This window comes from Dunckerocampus dactyliophorus, chromosome 19, assembly GCF_027744805.1.
Source record: "Dunckerocampus dactyliophorus isolate RoL2022-P2 chromosome 19, RoL_Ddac_1.1, whole genome shotgun sequence".
Lineage (NCBI taxonomy): Eukaryota > Metazoa > Chordata > Actinopteri > Syngnathiformes > Syngnathidae > Dunckerocampus > Dunckerocampus dactyliophorus.
The window spans coordinates 15,053,775-15,071,923 of NC_072837.1; the positions used below are offsets into that span (position 1 = coordinate 15,053,775).

At 45.9% G+C, this 18,149-nt stretch overlaps 1 protein-coding gene across 3 annotated transcripts; it reads right to left on the reverse strand.

Annotated features, from left to right (window-relative positions):
- Positions 1-712: 712 nt before the first annotated feature.
- Positions 713-17,591, reverse strand: LOC129172622 (uncharacterized). Of its 3 annotated transcripts, XM_054762572.1 has the most exons (10): positions 17,293-17,591; positions 13,941-14,255; positions 13,608-13,871; positions 13,455-13,544; positions 13,277-13,375; positions 13,095-13,117; positions 2,227-2,253; positions 2,066-2,125; positions 1,868-1,981; positions 713-1,607 (listed from the first exon to the last, which is right to left on the reverse strand). In XM_054762572.1, the coding sequence occupies exons 1-10, from the start codon at positions 17,342-17,344 to the stop codon at positions 1,539-1,541; spliced, it is 1,113 nt and encodes a 370-aa protein (XP_054618547.1). In that variant the 5' UTR covers positions 17,345-17,591; the 3' UTR covers positions 713-1,538. The 3 variants fall into 3 exon arrangements, with proteins under 3 accessions (XP_054618547.1, XP_054618546.1, XP_054618545.1); XM_054762571.1 differs by lacking the exon at positions 713-1,607 and having other exon boundaries at positions 1,918-1,981; positions 13,095-13,544; XM_054762570.1 differs by lacking the exons at positions 713-1,607; positions 1,868-1,981; positions 2,066-2,125; positions 2,227-2,253 and having other exon boundaries at positions 12,854-13,544.
- Between the last annotated feature and the right edge of the window lie 558 nt (positions 17,592-18,149).

Here is an 18,149-nt window from a genome sequence, read left to right on the forward strand (position 1 = left end):
CTGACTGAAGGGTCTCGAGAAAGACTCGAGTTTCATTTAATTAAGGGTGATGGACAAATAGGTGAGTTTCATTGACTCACGGGTACTCGTCAAAGACTCGCGTTTCACTGACACGTGGGTATGCGATAAAGACTGGATTTGCTTCAAATTTCAATGACTCACAGGTTGATGAAAATTCAGGTTTCACTGAATTCACAGGTGAAAGTTCACAGGTGGGTGACAAAGACAGACTGTCTCTGTGAAAGTAAAGCTACCATTAAAGTATTGGACCGTTCATATGTTTGTAAAGGGGTCAATATACTGTACTTATAACCCCCGCTGTATGTTATCTCAATTCTTCATCATAACAACACCTTTTGGACTGTTGCATGCTTCCAAATTATGGAGACAGTTTGGGAAACGAGGCCCGTGTGTGTGTTCTTACCTGTAAAATAAAGCTGATGAGGTCATTCCAGCTGCTTGGAAGCATTTTGCCTTGTTCAGTCGCTCTTACGTCTTCTCTCGTTTGTTTCTCACGGCAATGCGGGGCGTCCACTTCCTAGTGTCACCACAAGGAAAGCTTCTCTTTTGGTTTTGCTTCTTCAAAGTTCTCGAGTGATTGTGTGCCGATAGGTGCTGCTTGACTCGGTGTAATTATTGTAAACACTAGGCAATTAGTCAGAGTAATACATAAATCAGTAATGCATAACACAGACATTTATTGAATAACACATTACATTGATCAGAGATGCTCAATATTGGCTTTCCTACCAACATTCAATAGCCCAGTACTTCATTACTGATACCAATATCAACCGACAACAGGAACTCATTCAACAACCTGGAATGACAGAAACATTGGAGGATCACATGACAAAACCCAACAGGATAAGAACTAAGACTGGACTGATTTCGGTCCTTCTCTGCTGGAGGTCTCCAAAAAGTGGATTGAAGCAGAAAGTAGACTGTTCTATCATCGAAGACAACGTGGTGACCCCGACGAGGTTCTCCCGAATGTCACGCCGTGAACTTGGTTGGACCCGAAAAGGCAAACAAGCAGGGTGGTGTCAGAAAAGAAGTCCTTTAATAATTTGTTCACCACAGCGGCCAAGAAGAAAAAAAGGGGTAACAATAAAAATCTATGGTGCAGGGCAAACAGTAACAAAATAGCACCACGATGAAAGCGAACCGAAAATAAAGACTACAAAACTCCAATCGGGAGGGCTAACTGGGAGAAGCTATCAAACTTGCAGGAAGGCAATAATTTAAGACAGCATATCTACCGTGTAAATAAAGGATGAGGCTGGCCAGCAGGAATGGATCTGGGAGGATGACGATGGCTTGTGGCGTGAGTCCATGAAAGTCAATCAAACGACGCCTTCCTGCTGCCACAGGTGTGAATATACATAAAGAGGCAGCTCTGATAAGGAGCACCTGTGGCTCGTCCGGTAGCTCCACCCATAAAGGTAGCCCAGGGTCTAAAATGAGAAAAACATGAGAAACCAAACCCAAAACAAACAGAAACCAATAAGTTGCTCACCTGCAGCAACAGAGTGGTGTCACTGCAGATCGTGACATCGAAGACGGAAGGACAGCTGATCTCTGCCCTCATTGACAACACTCTGACTCTTAAATGTTTCAAGTTGGTTGCACAAAAGGCAGCTCCATTATTGTATAAAAAAGATGTTTGCTATTGCAGAATGTAAATAATTCTGGACATGAGAGAAATGCTTGTATGTCAGGGCCTCCTTGGAGATTATTAAAATTAGTAGAAAAAAGAAAGAAAGGATCGTGAGGCAAATAGTTTAATAAATGGGTGCAAAAGTGATAAAAAAAAATGATGAAAAACAGAAACATATTCACAATAACACGATCACTGAGGACATACAACACTAGCGTAGACAACGCTGGAGTCCTCTGAGGGTCCATCCATGGTGAAAGATGTTTTCACAGTGACGTAGGTCACAGCGTCACCCTCAGTTTCACCCTCGGTGTTGCTAACCTGCCGAGAGCACAGCTTTAACCAGTCATGTCGCAAAAGCAACACAGTTTTTATGCGTTTCCTTGCGTAAAAAGGGCCCCTTACTGTGGCTGTACGGTTCTTCTGGACGTAGCTGATGGAGGCGTAGGACACGTCAGCGTTGGCCTGCATGGTGAAGACAACATGGAGCATTCACCTCTTCAGACAGGTTTGGTCTATTCGCAACCGCCTAGCCAATACTCTTGCCACAAGACCCAAAGACTCACCCCGTTCTGATACGTCCCCGCAGGCCTCTGGAAAAAAGCACATTACCTTAATGTTGACTTAATAAGACGTTTTCAAAGAGCAGACGAGGAAGAGGCCTCGATGTATGATAAGTTTAAGAAAATCAATAAAAAGGAGTCCACAAAGGCTGAATACAGGCAACAGGACTATGTCCCCTGAATAGGGTTGTTGTTGCTGGTGAACGACAGTCAGTCAGTCGGTCAGTTCACCTGTCTGGTGGCCACGCTTCCAGTGGAATGAGACAGTCTTTGGGGGAAGCGATGTCAAGACACTGCTGGAAGCAGATAATAGGTGATGGCGGAAGTCCTCTCCTCTGTTTAAGGATGGCTTCCTTTATACCTCTTTCACAACAGCAGTGATCCCTATCCACAGTTTGGACATTATTGTCCCCAAAGAATGTCCCTTCTTTTTGACATGCAAAAGAACTAATTTTCTATGTTGTGCAAAGCGTTTGTATAAGGGTTGCCTGGTCTCTCCAACGTATAGGTCAATAAAATTCCAAAAAGCACTTAGCAATTATGTTTATGCAATGATCTCTACATTGGAGAGACCAAACAGCCCTTATACAGAGTCAGCAAATCATTTTCATCTCAAAAAGAAGTAACATGCCTTTGAGGACAATGATGTCCAAATTTTGGATATGGAGGACTGAATTGTGACCATCCCCAGGGGACATAAATGGACATAATGCCCTCTGGATTAAAGGTGAAATATTTTAAACAAGCAAAACAATCCGCTTGCCTCAAATCAGCCTTTGCAGATACCATGACCTGGATGACTGAGCGTCTACACCAGGGATGTCCCAAGTGCGGCCCGGGGGCCATTTTTGGCTTGCGGATGTTTTTTTATTGGCCTTCACCACATTCTAAAAATATAATTTAACTAGGGCTTTCAAAAATATCACGTTAGCGACGGTAACTAATTTATTGAATTAATTACATTAAAACCTTTACCGCAATTAACCCATGCGCACCATGTCAAGCCACCCTTCTCTGTCATGACGGCAGACGGGGGCACAAATAGCGTCCCCACACAGAGTGGGGGGTTAGACGCTATTTTAGAACTTTATTCTGACCTGAACACATCAACAGCAGTGCAATTCCAACACCATGCTGTATATGTACCTCCAACTCACAAACACGTCTCTAGTCAGCCCGTACTGGGAACGCACTTCCTCGATGTCACTAGACAACAGCGAGGTGCATTCACCGACACTCCGAAAATCACAACAACATCTTTATTATGTGTGTACGTGTGGTCTAAATAAACAAAGACAAAGAAAAAATATTTTCTTATGACTCACTACAGCGGAAATAGTATTTGCTGCACTTAAGTATGCTCGGCGATCCCTGAAAATACTCAAAACAGTAAATCCAACTTAAAAAATGATGTGGGGTCTCTGAACGCAACGCCTCATGGCTCACAATAACATGGTTCAAGTGTGAATAAAATATTCCGCTACTATTAAAGACACTAGCGTGAGGCAAACCGATTTCCCGACGTGTGCTATTTTATCGCTTGTTTTAATTTTCAGTTCATTTCTGTTAATACAGTACAAACAAATATGTAAAATTGTGTCTTGTCGTTTGTTTTTTTCACAAAATACAGTAAAAGAGGCATATTTCACACATAGTTGCAAATGGTGAGTAATCAAGATTAATTCATTTGAAAAAATTGATTCATTTGATTACAATTTTTAATCATTTGACACCCTTAATTTAACAAGACAAGTAAAATAACAGCAGCAAAAACTGAAAAATCTGTCGTACACCAGTGTACAAGACTAACATCAAAATATTAAGAGAAGAACGAGAAAATGACGTCATTTCATGAGAATAAAGTTGTAACATTATAGGAAAAATAACGTCATTTTAGTGGCATTAACTTGAAATATTAAAGAAAAAGCAAGTCATTTTTTAAAAAGTTTTAGTATTATGAGAAACAAACAGAACAATGAGTAACATTGTAACTTTTTGGAAACTAGGCTGTGGAAAAAGTTCTAATGATACAAGAATAAAGTCAAAATATTATGGGAGTAAAACCATAATTTAGAAGAAATTTTGTATACTTGTTGTGTTTAGAAAAACCAACATAAATGGAAAAAAAAAGCTGTAATTTTCGGTGAAAAGAGTCAAAATATTGCGAGAAAAAAGTTTTGTTTTAATGTGAAAAAAAGTTTCACTTTTACGAGAATAAATTTGTAATATTATGTGGAAAAATAATGTCCTTTTAGTAGTACAGTCATTATGAGGACCAAACAAGATAAAATAATGTTGCCATTTTTGGAAAATAAGGCTTTCATTTTATGAAATAAAGTCATAATATTACAAGAAAAAAAAAATCACAAAATTTTTTTAAAGAAGAAATTTTAAATCGTGAGTCTCAATCAACATCGATACTGAAGAAATACATGAATGATTTTGGTTTTTGTGATGCTTGGCGCTCTTATCACCCTACTCACAGGGAATATACCTATTTCTCACCAGTGCACCACACCTACTCTCGTATTGACTACTTTTTGACAAGCAACTCCGTCATATCAGACATCTCAAACATTCACATACACCCTATCACCATTAGTGACCACGCCCCAGTCTCTCTTTTTCTCACTAACCAAACAATGAGCACTCCTACTAGATGCTGGAGATTAAATACATCATTACTAAAAGACTCAGACTTCCTAAAATACTTTGAAAGAGAGTGGACAATGTTTTTAGACTTCAATGACCAACCCGGTGTTTCGGCTAGTATTCTGTGGGAGGCAGCAAAAGCAGTAATGCGCGGAAAAACCATTTCATATTCATCATATAAGAAAAAGAAAGAGAGATTACTAGAATCAGAGTTGGAGAAAAAAATCCAACTCCTCGAAACCGCTCATGCTGACTCAAAGGATGAGCATATCCTAAGTAACCTAAGGAAACTGAAACTAGACTTAAAAGAAATTACTGACAAGAAAATTCAGTTCCAACTGCAGAGGCTACGTTTCGAAAAGTTTGAGCATGGCAATAAACACGGAAAATACTTAGCTAACCAGCTAAAAGTCAATAAAGAAAAAAGCTCTATCTCCTCCATTAGAAACTCAGGAGGTCACATCACTCACCTCCCGGAAGAAATTAATTCTGTCTTTAGGAGCTTTTATAAAAATCTATATACACCTCAGATTAAACCATCTCTCCCAGATATCAAAACATTTCTCAACAACATAGAATTACCAAAATTAAATGACGAACAGGTGACCAACTTAGATGTACCCATTTCATTCATAGAACTCCATAACGCTCTACACCGGTTGCCGAATAATAAAGCACCAGGACCTGACGGTTTCCCTGCCGAGTTTTATAAAACATTCTGGCCATTACTATCTCCAATATTTCTTAGAATGGTTCTGGAAATTAAAGACAGTTCATGCTTGCCTCCAACCATGAACTCAGCTACAATCAGTCTCCTGCTGAAACCGGATAAGGACCCAACACTACCTTCCAGTTATCGTCCAATTTCACTGATTAATGCAGATCTTAAAATAATAAGCAAAGCGTTAGCTATAAGGCTGGAAAAAGTTACCCCTCATATAATACACCCTGATCAATCAGGATTTATTAAGGGGAGAAACTCAACTAGCAATGTACGCCGTCTAATCAATCTGATTGATTACTCTATCATCCATAATTTAGAAACCACAATTGTCTCATTGGATGCTGAAAAAGCATTTGACAGAGTAAACTGGAAATTTCTCTTTGCAACACTACATAAATTTGGCTTTGGAGACTCATTCAGAACATGGATTAAAATACTATACAACACCCCGAAGGCCTCTGTTCGGACCAACAATCACATCTCTCCAGAATTTACTTTACAAAGAGGTACTAGGCAAGGGTGTCCACTCTCTCCCTCACTATTTGCTATCTTTATCGAACCTCTTGCAGCTGCAATTCGACAACATATAAATATTAAAGGGATCCACACCACAAATGTTCATCATAAGATAAGCCTTTATGCTGATGATGTATTACTCTTCCTGGATAATTCACATTCTTCACTTCACGAATCTATCTCACTCATTAACAATTATAGCACCTTCTCAGATTACTCCATTAACTGGTCTAAATCCACAGTACTGCCCATTAACTTTGGTTTCCAGAGCACCCCCTCTATACCACTGTGTTCAGGGAACATTAAGTATTTGGGTATTAACATTTCCTCCAACCTGTCAGACCTGATCCGCTTGAATTATACTCCACTATTGAAGTCAATAGAGGATGATCTTGCACGTTGGAGAACCTTGCCCATCTCACTTACAGGCAGAGTATCCACCGTGAAAATGATGATTTTACCAAAGGTTAATTATCTATTTTCCATGATCCCCACTAAACCATCTATAATTTGGTTCAAGTCATTAGACTCATATATAAATAAATTTCTTTGGAAAAATAAGCCAGCACGAATAAGTCTCAAAACATTACAAAAATCTAAAGAATATGGGGGCTTAGAACTCCCAAACTTCTCCAACTACTTCCTTGCAAACAGGTTACAGTATATCTTAAAATGGATCAACCCTAACCCATTGGATTATTTATGGCTAGACATAGAACAATCACTTAGCCACGAAATCCCAATTTGTAACCTGCCCTTCATTAGCCAAATCCTCCGAAAAAATAATTGTTTTAAAAGTATAAATATAAGCAACACTCTGACAGCTTGGTGGGAATTTTTAAAAATAACAAAATTCTCGCTCACTCCTTGCCAATACACTCCCGTCTGGAATAATCCTGACATCTTGCTTAAAAAGAAACCATTAAATTTCCCAACATGGCACGAAAAAGGAATAAGTTGTATGAAAAATATAATTATAGGAAACAACTTTATCTCATTTAACGACCTTGTTACACAGTATGGAATAAATCATAACAAATTTCTTGAATACATACAAATTAAATCCATAATTAAAGCAAGTTTCAGGACCATATCATGGGAAAGCAATACCACTATTGACCAATTTTTAAAAATATCTGCCCCTAAAACATTATCTAAATTATATATTCTACTTTCAAAAAATGACAACACAATTGGAGTACCAATCTCCAAATGGAGCTCAGATTTATCTACAAGCTGTGACCCTGAATTTTGGAAGCAAATATGTCTTAATGCTTCCCGGTTAATCAATAATCCCAACCTACAGCTGATTCAGTTTAAAATCCTTCATAGAGTACACTACACAGGACATAGAATGTTTAGAATGGGCTTAACTGACTCTAACATCTGTACACACTGCTCATACCATAGAATAGATGACTACTTACACTCCATGTGGACCTGTGCTCCCATTAAAAATTTTTGGCACGAAGTGTGTGAGGACCTATCTTTGGCACTTGGGTTCTCCATTCCTACCTCTCCTTTACTATGCCTGCTGGGCGATCTCTCCACAATTGATGTAGAAACAAATCAAACACAGCTTCTCATCACTGCATTAAGCATCGCCAAGAAAACCATTCTCATCAATTGGAAATCAAGGAAGAAACTGAACATAGCTCTTTACAAAAATCTTTTGTTAGATCATATAGCTATGGAGAGAATGTCTGCTGAATCTAAAGAACAAATGTTAGAATTTCAGTCTATATGGGCACCAATAATTAATTCCCTGACCTGACTCTCAGGGGGGTGAGGGCATCTGTCTCTGCCCCTGGGGGTCTCGTTCGTCTGGCGTGGGGTGTGGTCCTGGTCGCTGGGTGGGCCTGGTACCTCGAGGGCGGGCGGTGGCGGGCTTGGTGTCCCGGGTCTTCTTTGCTGGGCTGCCTGCCTGGGGGGGCTGGTGGGTGGGGGTGGGGAGGGGTCCGGGTCGGGTGATGGGGCGGGGGCGGGGTCGGGGGGGTCGCCCAGGGGGCGGCGTTGGTTGGCCTCCGGGGTGGTGGGTGGATGGGGTGCTGCATCCTGCGGGTGCCGGGCGCCTACTGCTGCTGGGGGGGCCCGTGTGCGGCTGGTGGCGCTGGCTCTCCCTCGCCTCCTTTGCCTCTGGGGGTGGGGCGGGGACTGCCCTGGGCCCTCCTGCTCGGCTGGCGCGTGGGGCCGTCCGGTGTGGGGTGTGGGGGCCGGCCTCTCCCCCTGGTGGGGGCGCGGGTGCCTGAGCCCAGCTGCCCCCGCGGAGCCATCTCCCCTGGGTGGGAGGGTGGTTTGGGTTGCCCCTTTTTATTTATTTATTTTTATTTATTTTTATTTTTTTATTTTATTTTATTTTATTTCACTGATTTATGTGTGTGGTGTATGTGTGATAGGTGGGAGCTGCCTGTTATCCTCCGGCGCCTGTGGCTGTCCCCCGGGTGACGGGGGGCGCGGAGGTGGGGGTCGCGGATGTGCGGTTTGGGCTCGGGGTGGGGGGTGCGTGGTGCTGGGGTGGGGGGGATCCCTTGCTTTCTCCCCTCAGGGACGGGGCCGCTGTGGCTCGGTGGGTGGGGCGTGTGGTGGCCGTGGGCGGGTTGCGCGTGGGGGCGGGCGGCGTGGTGTCCATCTGCGTGGTGCTTCCCGGGATCGGCGGGGGGATGCTTGCTCCGGGGTGGGGCGGTCGGGGGGTGGCTTTGGCCGGGGGCTTGGGGGTCGGGCTGGCGGGGGGCTGGCGGGCGGTCCCTGCTGCCTGCTGGTGTCAGGCTGGTCCTTGCTTCCGGGCCGGCGGTTGTCTCCCTCCCTCCGGGGTTTCCCCCTTGGCGTGTTGGTGGATGGGCGGGGGGTGGGGCGGTGGCCGGTCTGCGGCGTGGCGGGGGGCGGGGCGGGCGGGGGCATCTGCTTGGGCGCCGGGCGGGGGGCCGCTCCTCTCGCGGGCCCGGTCGTGCGGTGCTTGCTTCTCTGTCCCTCCCTGGCGCCTCTGGCCTGCGTGCTTCGTGGGTGCGGCCGTGCTCCGCTCTATGTGGGGTCCGGTGCTCTTGTGGTCGTCGTGGTGTTGCTCCCTTGCCGGCCGTGGTGGTATGCGGGGGGCGCGTGGGCGCGGCTCCCGCTGTCCTGGTGACGGTCGGATCTGCCTTGGGGACGTGTGGCTTGTCCGTGGTATTTGGCGGTTTGGGGGTGGCGCTGTGAACGCTACCTCCGGTGGGGCTCCGGTGTTGGGGGGCGCTGGGGGTATCGCCTCTGGGGGGTTGGGTGGGCCGGACTGGGCATCCTGGCGGGCCGGGTAGGGCCTGTGGTGTGTCCTGCGGGCTGTGGCACGCCCAAGCCTGGGCTGTGGTGGGCGGCCGGTCGGTCATGTGTCCTTGGTCCCCCCCCTGCTCGGTTTGGGCGGCGTTGGGGTGTGGGGCCCCCGTCCTTCCTGTGCCACTGCACCACCTCACATATATATAGGACATTGGGGGGTGGCCTACGGTCGGGCGTGATTGGGGAGGGGAGCTGCCTTGCGGGGCTCCTTTGCTCCTGCTGTGCCACTGACCTGTTGCCCCCCAATTTTAATCGCAGAGTAGACACTTAGGGTTTGGGGGGGCTGGCCAGGTGAGGGGCCCTCCGAGCGGCAGCTGTCCCCCGATTTTAATTGCATCATTAGCTATCATCCACATACACTCCATATACATGCACACAGATATACCATCCTCTTTTATTTTATTTTATTTATTTATTTATTTTTTTAATTGCATCATAGACACTATCACACCTTATCACATACACGGGTGGGGCGGGCTGGATTGGGGTGCCTCGTGCACCTCGGCGTCTGCCCGCCAGGGTCGGCGGTGTGGCCGGGGGCCTGGCCGTCGCGGTGGCTCGCCCGGGGCGGCCTGGCCTGTGGGGTGCCCTTGTCTGGTTCGCCTGCCCTTCCCTGGGGTGGCCCTCTGGGGCCAGTTGATGCCGGGGCTTGCGCCGGGGGGGGGCGGCTTGCGGTGCCCCCCCTGGACTGACACGTGCCGCGGGCGCCTCTGCGCTCTTGGGGCGGGTTCGGCGGTCTCCGGGGGGCGGTGCTGGTGCTTCGGGTGGCCCGTGTGCTGTCGCGGCGGCCGGTGGTTGCTGCGCTGTGGCGGCTGCTGGGGCGCCGGGCCAGCTGGTGGGTTGGGGCTTGGTCATGCTTGCGGGTACTGTGGGCCTGGGTGGCGGGGTGGGGGTGGGGGGGGCGGGTGCCCTGGGGCCGGGCTCGCTGGGGGGGGTCGTGCTCTGCCGGGCGCTTGGGCGTCTGTCGCCGTTGCGCTTTGTGCGCTGCCGGGCCGCTGTCTGTGTCCTCGCCTCCCCCGGTCTGTCTGTGGGCTTGTCGGGGGTGGGGCTCCGGTGCGCGGGTGGTGCGCTGTCGGCTCTGGCGGCATGTGGCTGGTCTGGCTTCTGGTGGCTTGTGGGGGCCGTCGGCTGGTCGGCTGCTGGTCTCGCCTTCTCGGCTCTGGTGCTTGGCCTCCCTGCGGCTTGGGGTGTGGTGCTCCCGCTCTCTCTTCGGGGTTTGCTGGCCCGCGGGTGTCGGTTGGCGCTGTGTGGTGGTTCGCCTGGCTGCTCGCCCGTTTTCCCGCCTGCCTGCTCGGTTTCCCGCTCTCCTCCTCGCTGACTCCCCTGTCTGCCTCGCTGGCGGCGTCCTACCGCTGGGGGGGTGTGGCCGGGTGTCTTCCTGCTCCCCGGCGGTCTGCGCTCTCCGCCCCTGGGTTCTGGATCGTATGTCTGGGACCCCGGGGTCCCCGGCTCCGCTGCTCCTTGGGTTACCAACGGGGGATAGGGTGGGGCTTCCGGGTGTCGGGCAGTCGACCACTGTGTGTGTGTGTGTGTGTGTGTGTGTGTGTGTGTGTGTGTGTGTGTGTGTGTGTGTGTGTGCGCGCTTGAGAAAGTAAGAGTGTGTATGAGCGTGCGCATAGGGGTGTGTTTGTGCGTAGGAGTGTTTATGTGCGTGTGTGTGGGTGCGTAGGAGTGTGTATGTGCGTGCGTGTGTGTACTTTTATTTATTTATTTATTTGAGCTATTTTTTTTTTTTTTTGGGGGGGGGGGGCATACAGGGGTTTGATCCGTGGGGTCAGGTGCTGGGCGATACATCTCTGCCGCCCGTGCCTCCGCCGGGTGGGTGGAGGGTGTGCCTCCTGCATCCCTTGGCGGGGCGGCCCTGTGTCGGGGGTCGGGCGGGGGTTGGCCCGGGGCGGGCCGGGCTCCGCTCCCTGGGGGTGGGGGTGGCGGTGGGCGGGAATTGGCGCTTCCGGCGCGGGCGGGCTTCTTTCCGGCTGTGGAGGCGTCTCTGGGCCTGCCGGTTTGTGGCCCCCGGTACCCGTCTGCCTTTGTGGGGTGTGATCTCTCGCTGGTCTCAGGGGTTGGCAGTCCTCCGGCCCGCTGGCGCCCTGTCCTTGGCTGGGATTACCTCTCTTCGGCCCCTTACTGGTCTTCCCGGGGGGGGGGCTCTCTGGGCTGGCTCTTGGGGCACTGATCTTTGTGCTGCCTGCCCCTATGGGCCTGGTGGCCTTCTGGCGGCCGGGGCCCGGCCTTGCTATTTGGGGCGGGGCTCTCTGGGAGGTAGAAGGCGGCCCCTTTCCTTTCATGCACTCTCAGTGACAATCACACGCCCACACATTCCTGCACCTTTACATATATATGAAGTCTTCCTCACATACAGAGATACCTGTACATATGCACACTCACAGTACATACGTACTTCCCCACATTACTCACTGAGTCAACCAGGGTGTTATTATGTTGTTGGTTTTATTACAGCGACGGTGATATCAGCAGTATGACTATATATATGTATGTGTGTATGTGCGGTATATATGTGTATATATATATATGTATATATGTATATATATATGTATGTATGTGTATGTATGTATATATATGTGTATATGTATATTTTTTTTTTTACAATGATGTGCATTACAGTAACTTTGATTCTATTCACTATCATGGATAATCATTTCATTACTACAGTTATGTGTGACTGTTTCAATGCGGTATTATCATGGTGATCACTATCATAATTCATCATTTCATGACTGCTATTGTGTGCGACTGTTTCAATGCAGTATTGTCATTGTGATCACTGTCATAGTTCATCATTTCATGACTGCTATTATGTCTGATTTTCATTGACAGCTTTGTCATTGTGGTTGTTGATATTGATTTGTCCTTTATCCTTGTTCGTCTTTATAGTTGTCACGGACAATTATTTGCTGATGTCGTTCTGTATGTTTCTGTTGTTCTGTCACAATTGTTTTGTTGTTGCTGCTGTTGTCCTTGTCTCTTGTCTCTCTTTATTTTGTTTTTGTCCCCTCCCCCCCCCCCCCCCCCCCCCCCCCCCCGCTCCAAATTTGCTTTATAACAAGCATCAAGGTCGAATAAATTTTGTATGACAGGGGAAGTGTATATCACACTTCTCTCTGGCAGAGTAAATCTGTTGAGCACTTGACGGCATTTAGGTATACAATTCTATCTGCTTTAAAGGCTGGACAGGACAGGGGTAAAAAAAAAAAAAAAAAAAAAAAAAAAGAAGAAATTTTAAATAATTGGATTTTTTTTTTTAAACAGCAAAAATGGGGAAAATAGAACAAAGCTGACAGAAATAAGAGCTTTTTCACCTACATTGCAAAGCTGTTTTTGAAAATATAAACTTTTTCGCATAGCTGCATGTGTTGCTTCACAAAACATCAATGCGGCAAATGAACATCCTTTCATTTGTCACAATGTGGCCCCCATTGGAAGAAGTTAGGACACCCCTGGCCTACACAGACAATAAAAGTGTCTGAGCGATGATGATTCAGGGGTTTGCAATCATGACAAAGTTTCCCGTTAGCAGTGACAAGAAAAGCAGCGAGTCATGAGTGCATTTTGTGTTTCATCAAAAGAAAACGTGAGTTGAAGCAAGCGACAAAAGACATGGGGTCAGTGAAACAGGGCCACCTTTGCATGTTGTCTGTTTCTTTTGAATACTCACCAAGCCGGTGTCTGTCTTGCTCACTAAAAAGACAACAAACAAGAGAGTTAGCCTCAGGTAGCCATGTTTGTCTCATGCAGGGGTGTCCTAACTTGGTTTTGTTTGATTGTATCTGTGGAAAGTGCCAAGGGCCACCCCTGGACACCCCTGGTCTAATGTGTGTGAGATGCAGATGCTCCAACCTTTGTTTCTCCTGCGCCTGATCAGCATCGCCACAACAAATAGTGACACTAAAAGTGCCAACAAAGCCACGGCGACCACCACAAACAGCCACCACTTGCCTAGAAAAGGGCAGGAGCAGGAGAACATATACGAACCTGGCGGAGGTCAGAGCTTCACATGAAACAATGACAAACCAACCTTTGTCAGAGTTGTGTTGAGGAGGTTCTCCGGTGCTTTCCGTGTTTGTGTTGTCTGTTTTCGGAAGGGAACGCTCCTGCTGCCTGTCTCCTGTTGAAAGCAGCCATTACGAAGACACAGGCGCTCACGTTACCTTGAGGGGTGCCCTCCTACCTGTGGACGGGAGGTCAAGCACCAGCTTGGTGGAGGAATATTCCACTTGGCACTGTAGCAACTCCTTTGTGGAGTAAATGGAGTAAGATGATGTAAAAGAAGCAGTGGTGTTGCATTTGGAAGGACGTGAGGTTTTGACGTGTGAGTGCTGTGAATTCACTCGTGTTCCAGCTAAAAGCCACATGACTTGATGCTGACAACGACCGGGAGAATGCACGATGCAGCTGGCCATCCTTCCGTCCTCACTGATGCTCTTCACCGTCACTGGGGAGCATGCAGATGACTTCATCAGTAAGAAGAAGAAGAATAGGAAACATGATGAGGAATACTCACAGGTAACCACATACAGATATATCACACTGTCTTTTTCTCTTCCTCCTTGGTACATTCGACAAAAGTATGGACCAGCATCCTGAGCTGCCACACCCTTGATGACCAGAGAACAATTAGCTGTCAGACTCAGCCTGCGTGCCCGAGATGTGAACCCTGAGCCGATCCGTCCACTGGTGATCAGCTCATACGTGTTTGAATCGTTGGAAAACAACCACGTCAGTCCACAAGACACCTGGCTGTCCAACAAGTGCTCACACGGCAACGTCGCATCGTCTCCATCCTTGACCATGACGACCTGTGGGTCGCCTCTTGCTGCTGTGGTAGACACGATGCAGAAATATAAAACACTAGATGATGCTTCTTAGACAGTCAAAACACACGAAAACAACGCCACAGAAAGACCTGGTGATTGTTTTTTTTTGTTTTTTTAAGAGTTGGTGTTATCTTAGGGGTGTCCCCACTTATTCAGAGAGAGCCACATATGTTGTAAACCAATATGCTAAAGATATGTTTCAGAAAGAAAAAACTGCATCTCTGCTTTGTGATATAAATGAAAAAAGATATGATTAGTATGAACTTTGGCCTTTTTTCACCATTTTTCCTGTTGTTTTTTTGTATTTTCCAAATATTTCAACTTTCTTCTTCAATGATCTTTGCACATTTTCTGGCCGCGCGGTGGCCGAGTGGTTAGCATGTTGGCTGCACAGTGAGGAGATTGGGAAGATCTGGGTTTGAATCTATTGACATAAAAATAAAAGCTGTTTTTTTTTTTACCATTTTTTTTTTACCAAGGTTGTTTTTTAAAACATTTTCCAACTATTCCAAATTTGTTTTTGTAAATTTTCTTCTTGTAGTTATGATTTTATTCCCATAATATTTTGACCTTATTGTCATAACATCATAACTTTCCCCCCAACCTATTTTTCCAAAAATGACAACTTTATTTACTGTTACTGTTTGTTTCTCATATTCAAGATTCAAGAGATTCAAGATTCAAGAGAGTTTTATTGTCATGTGCATGGTAAAACAGCAGTTATACCATGCAATGAAAATCTTATTCTGTTCATTCTCCCAAGAAAAGAAAGAAAACACAAGAAAGAATAAGAACATAAGAAACATAAACACATAAACATATATACCAATAAATTAAGCAACAACAACAGAAGAGACATTAATACAAGTAAATAATACAAATAAATAAATAAATAAAGTGCTATGAGTGTGTGCGTGTGTTGCGTGCGGCGTGTGTGAGTGCTTCGTTGAGAAGCCTGATGGCCTGTGGGTAAAAGCTGTTTGCCAGCCTTGTGGTCCTGGACTTCAAACTCCTGTAGCGTCTGCCTGACGGTAGGAGTGTGAATAATGAGTGTTGTGGATGTGTGCTGTCCTTGATGAGGTTGTGTGTTCTTCGTAGGACTCTAGATTTATAAATGTCTTGCAGTGAGGGGAGGGCTGCCCCAACAATGTTCTGTGAGGTCTCGATCACCCGCTGGAGTGCCTTCCTATCACGTGTTGTACAGTTACCGTACCAAACAGTGATGGAGGCGGTAAGGACACTTTCCATAGTGCATCTGTAGAAGCAACTCAGGATTGTGGTGGACATGCCAAATTTCCTCAGTCTTCTCAGGAAGTACAGTCTCCTTTGAGACTTCTTCATAATTTGTTGGGTGTTGTGAGACCAGGTGAGGTCCTCGCTGATGTGTGTGCCAAGGAACTTGAAGGTTTTCACCCTCTCCACCTCAGTCTCATCAATAAACAGGGGTCTATGCGGCTCCTTTTCCCTTGTTCTTGGGTCGATGATCATCTCTTTAGTCTATTATATTACTACAACTTAAAAAAATATGTGTCATATTTCAACTTTATGCTCCGAAAATTACATTATTTTTCCACGTAATACTATGACGTTATTGTCGTAAAATTGCGACTTTGTGTCGACTTGTGTTGTGAGATTAAAACTTTTTTTTCTTGATATTTTGACTTTATTCTTATAAAATTGCTGCTAATTTTTTCTATTTTTGCTTATGTTTTTTTTTTAATTTTATTTCATTTTATTGTTAAATTATCTTTTTAGAATTTGACACGCGCCCCTTGTTACGGTGTGCGGCTGAGCTGTCGGAAGCTTGACCCCCAGTATGCAGAGATGAGGCGTGGCGTGCAAACAAAAGATCTTTAATGGTGCACGAACAGGTACAAACAAAAGGCGACAATGGGAAAAAGCTCTGGAAAATAACACAAAAGTACCGACAGGTAAGTACACACTTTAGGTGACAGCACCGGTGAGGAGACGAGGAACAATGACAATAATAGCAATGAACCCACGGCGCTGGCCTTTAACAGCCACTAATAATTGTCCGCAGCTGCGGCTGCCGCTTCCTCCCAGCAGGAAGCACAGTCCGCCAAAATAAGAGCGCAAGACAGGGGGTGCTTGCTCCTGTCCTGCGACACCCCTTGGGCAAATAGCCCCGAGGGTGGACTTTGGACACACCTGCGCTATGTGGTCACTCCTCACACTCTAGTTACAGTCCTACTAGAGTCTGTCTGTGTAGCCGTACAGTAGATGGCATATTCAGAGCCACTTCAGCTTCTCAAAAAAGGCTTACATTTCCAAGCAATAGCCAACAACTAGCTGGGCAACACAGTGCAAACGGACAGACGGTCACCAGACGGAAAGTACTCACAATGCAACCCAAAACACACAAGTTACAGGCAAGTTACCACACAACAACAATGAACTACCATTCCGACTAAGCGCTAACAGCAAACATGTAACTTTAACTCTTTGTATTTGTACAAAGAGTTAAAGTTACATCAGGATTGGGGATGATGGACAAAATTCCAAAAAAAGTGCAGGCTTCCTTTCATGAAGACTCAAAGTCCACTGATTCGGGGATACCAGACAAAGATTCAAGTTTCACTGACTCATGGGTACTCCACGAAGACTTGAGTTTCACAGATACGAGACTCGAATTTCACTGCCTCACGGGTACTTAACCAAGACTCACATTCCACTGAATCACTGATTGATGAAGACCAAAATTTCACTGACTCACGAATACTCGACAAAGACTCAAGTTTCACTGCCTCAAGGGTACCCGATGAAGACTCAGTTTCTAGGAGTTTCTATGATTCACAGGTGCTTGCCGAGCATCTACAGCTCGGCTGTCAAATATGCTACCCATGTGCAAGTTTCTACGCACCGGACTGAAGTACCCAAAATACTTTAGTGAATGACTCATAAGAACCAGAGTCGGTAAAAAGAATTGAGTTTGCCATCATTATTACTAATGATTAGGAGTACTTATTTCACTTAAATTCTGAACACGTCCTGTGCGTGTCTGTGTGTCTGTGTTCTTACCTGTAAAATAAAGCAGCACAATCATGATTTCATTCCAGCTGTTTGGAAGCATGTTGCCTCTTATGTCTTCTCTGACTTGTCGCTGGCGTCAATGTGGCGTCCACTTCCTTGTGTCACCACAAGGAAAGCTTCTACGTGTCTCTGTTGGTTTTACATCAACAAAGTTCTCTCAAGTATTGTGTGCCGGTAGGTGCTGCTTGACTTCCTCCACATCATGAAACTTATCTACATATTCACAATAATACGTGATTATCTTTTTAAAGGCAGCATTTTATGCTGGAGCTCTTCTGTTGGATGTCATTACGCTGTCATGTGTTAAGTTTCATTTGTCTTTACATTGTTGGTGGTTTACATTAACGGAAGCGAGGACGTGTTGATGGAGATAAAGATAAAAAGCAGAAGTTCACTCTGCCAAAGGCTTAGTTATTTCCTCTTCACAAGACGCCAGAATAACACTGCAAATGTGTTCAAATGTGTCCTATACAGCTTTGTGCTTGACATAAACTCATCAAGTCCCTAAGTGACGTTTAGGAAACATTTAGGAGTGAGCGGCAGTGGAACTGGAGTTAAACCACCACCACTGTGGGATTGAGGAATGAATGAATAATGGGTTCACTCCATTGTGAAGCCCTTTGGGTCCCTTGAAAAACGTTATATAAATCCATAATTATTATAGGAGTGGTTGTCATATCCCCGCATACAGGTATACACTCCTGATCAAAATCTTAATACCAGTTGAACAATTTTTCAACCGGTCCTAAGATTTTGATCAGGAGTGTAGCTTCCCCAAAATGGCGGCGCGTCAGGTAAGCTAGCAAGCTAACAAGCTTATTTTTTTTAGAGCCATTTATCAAGCC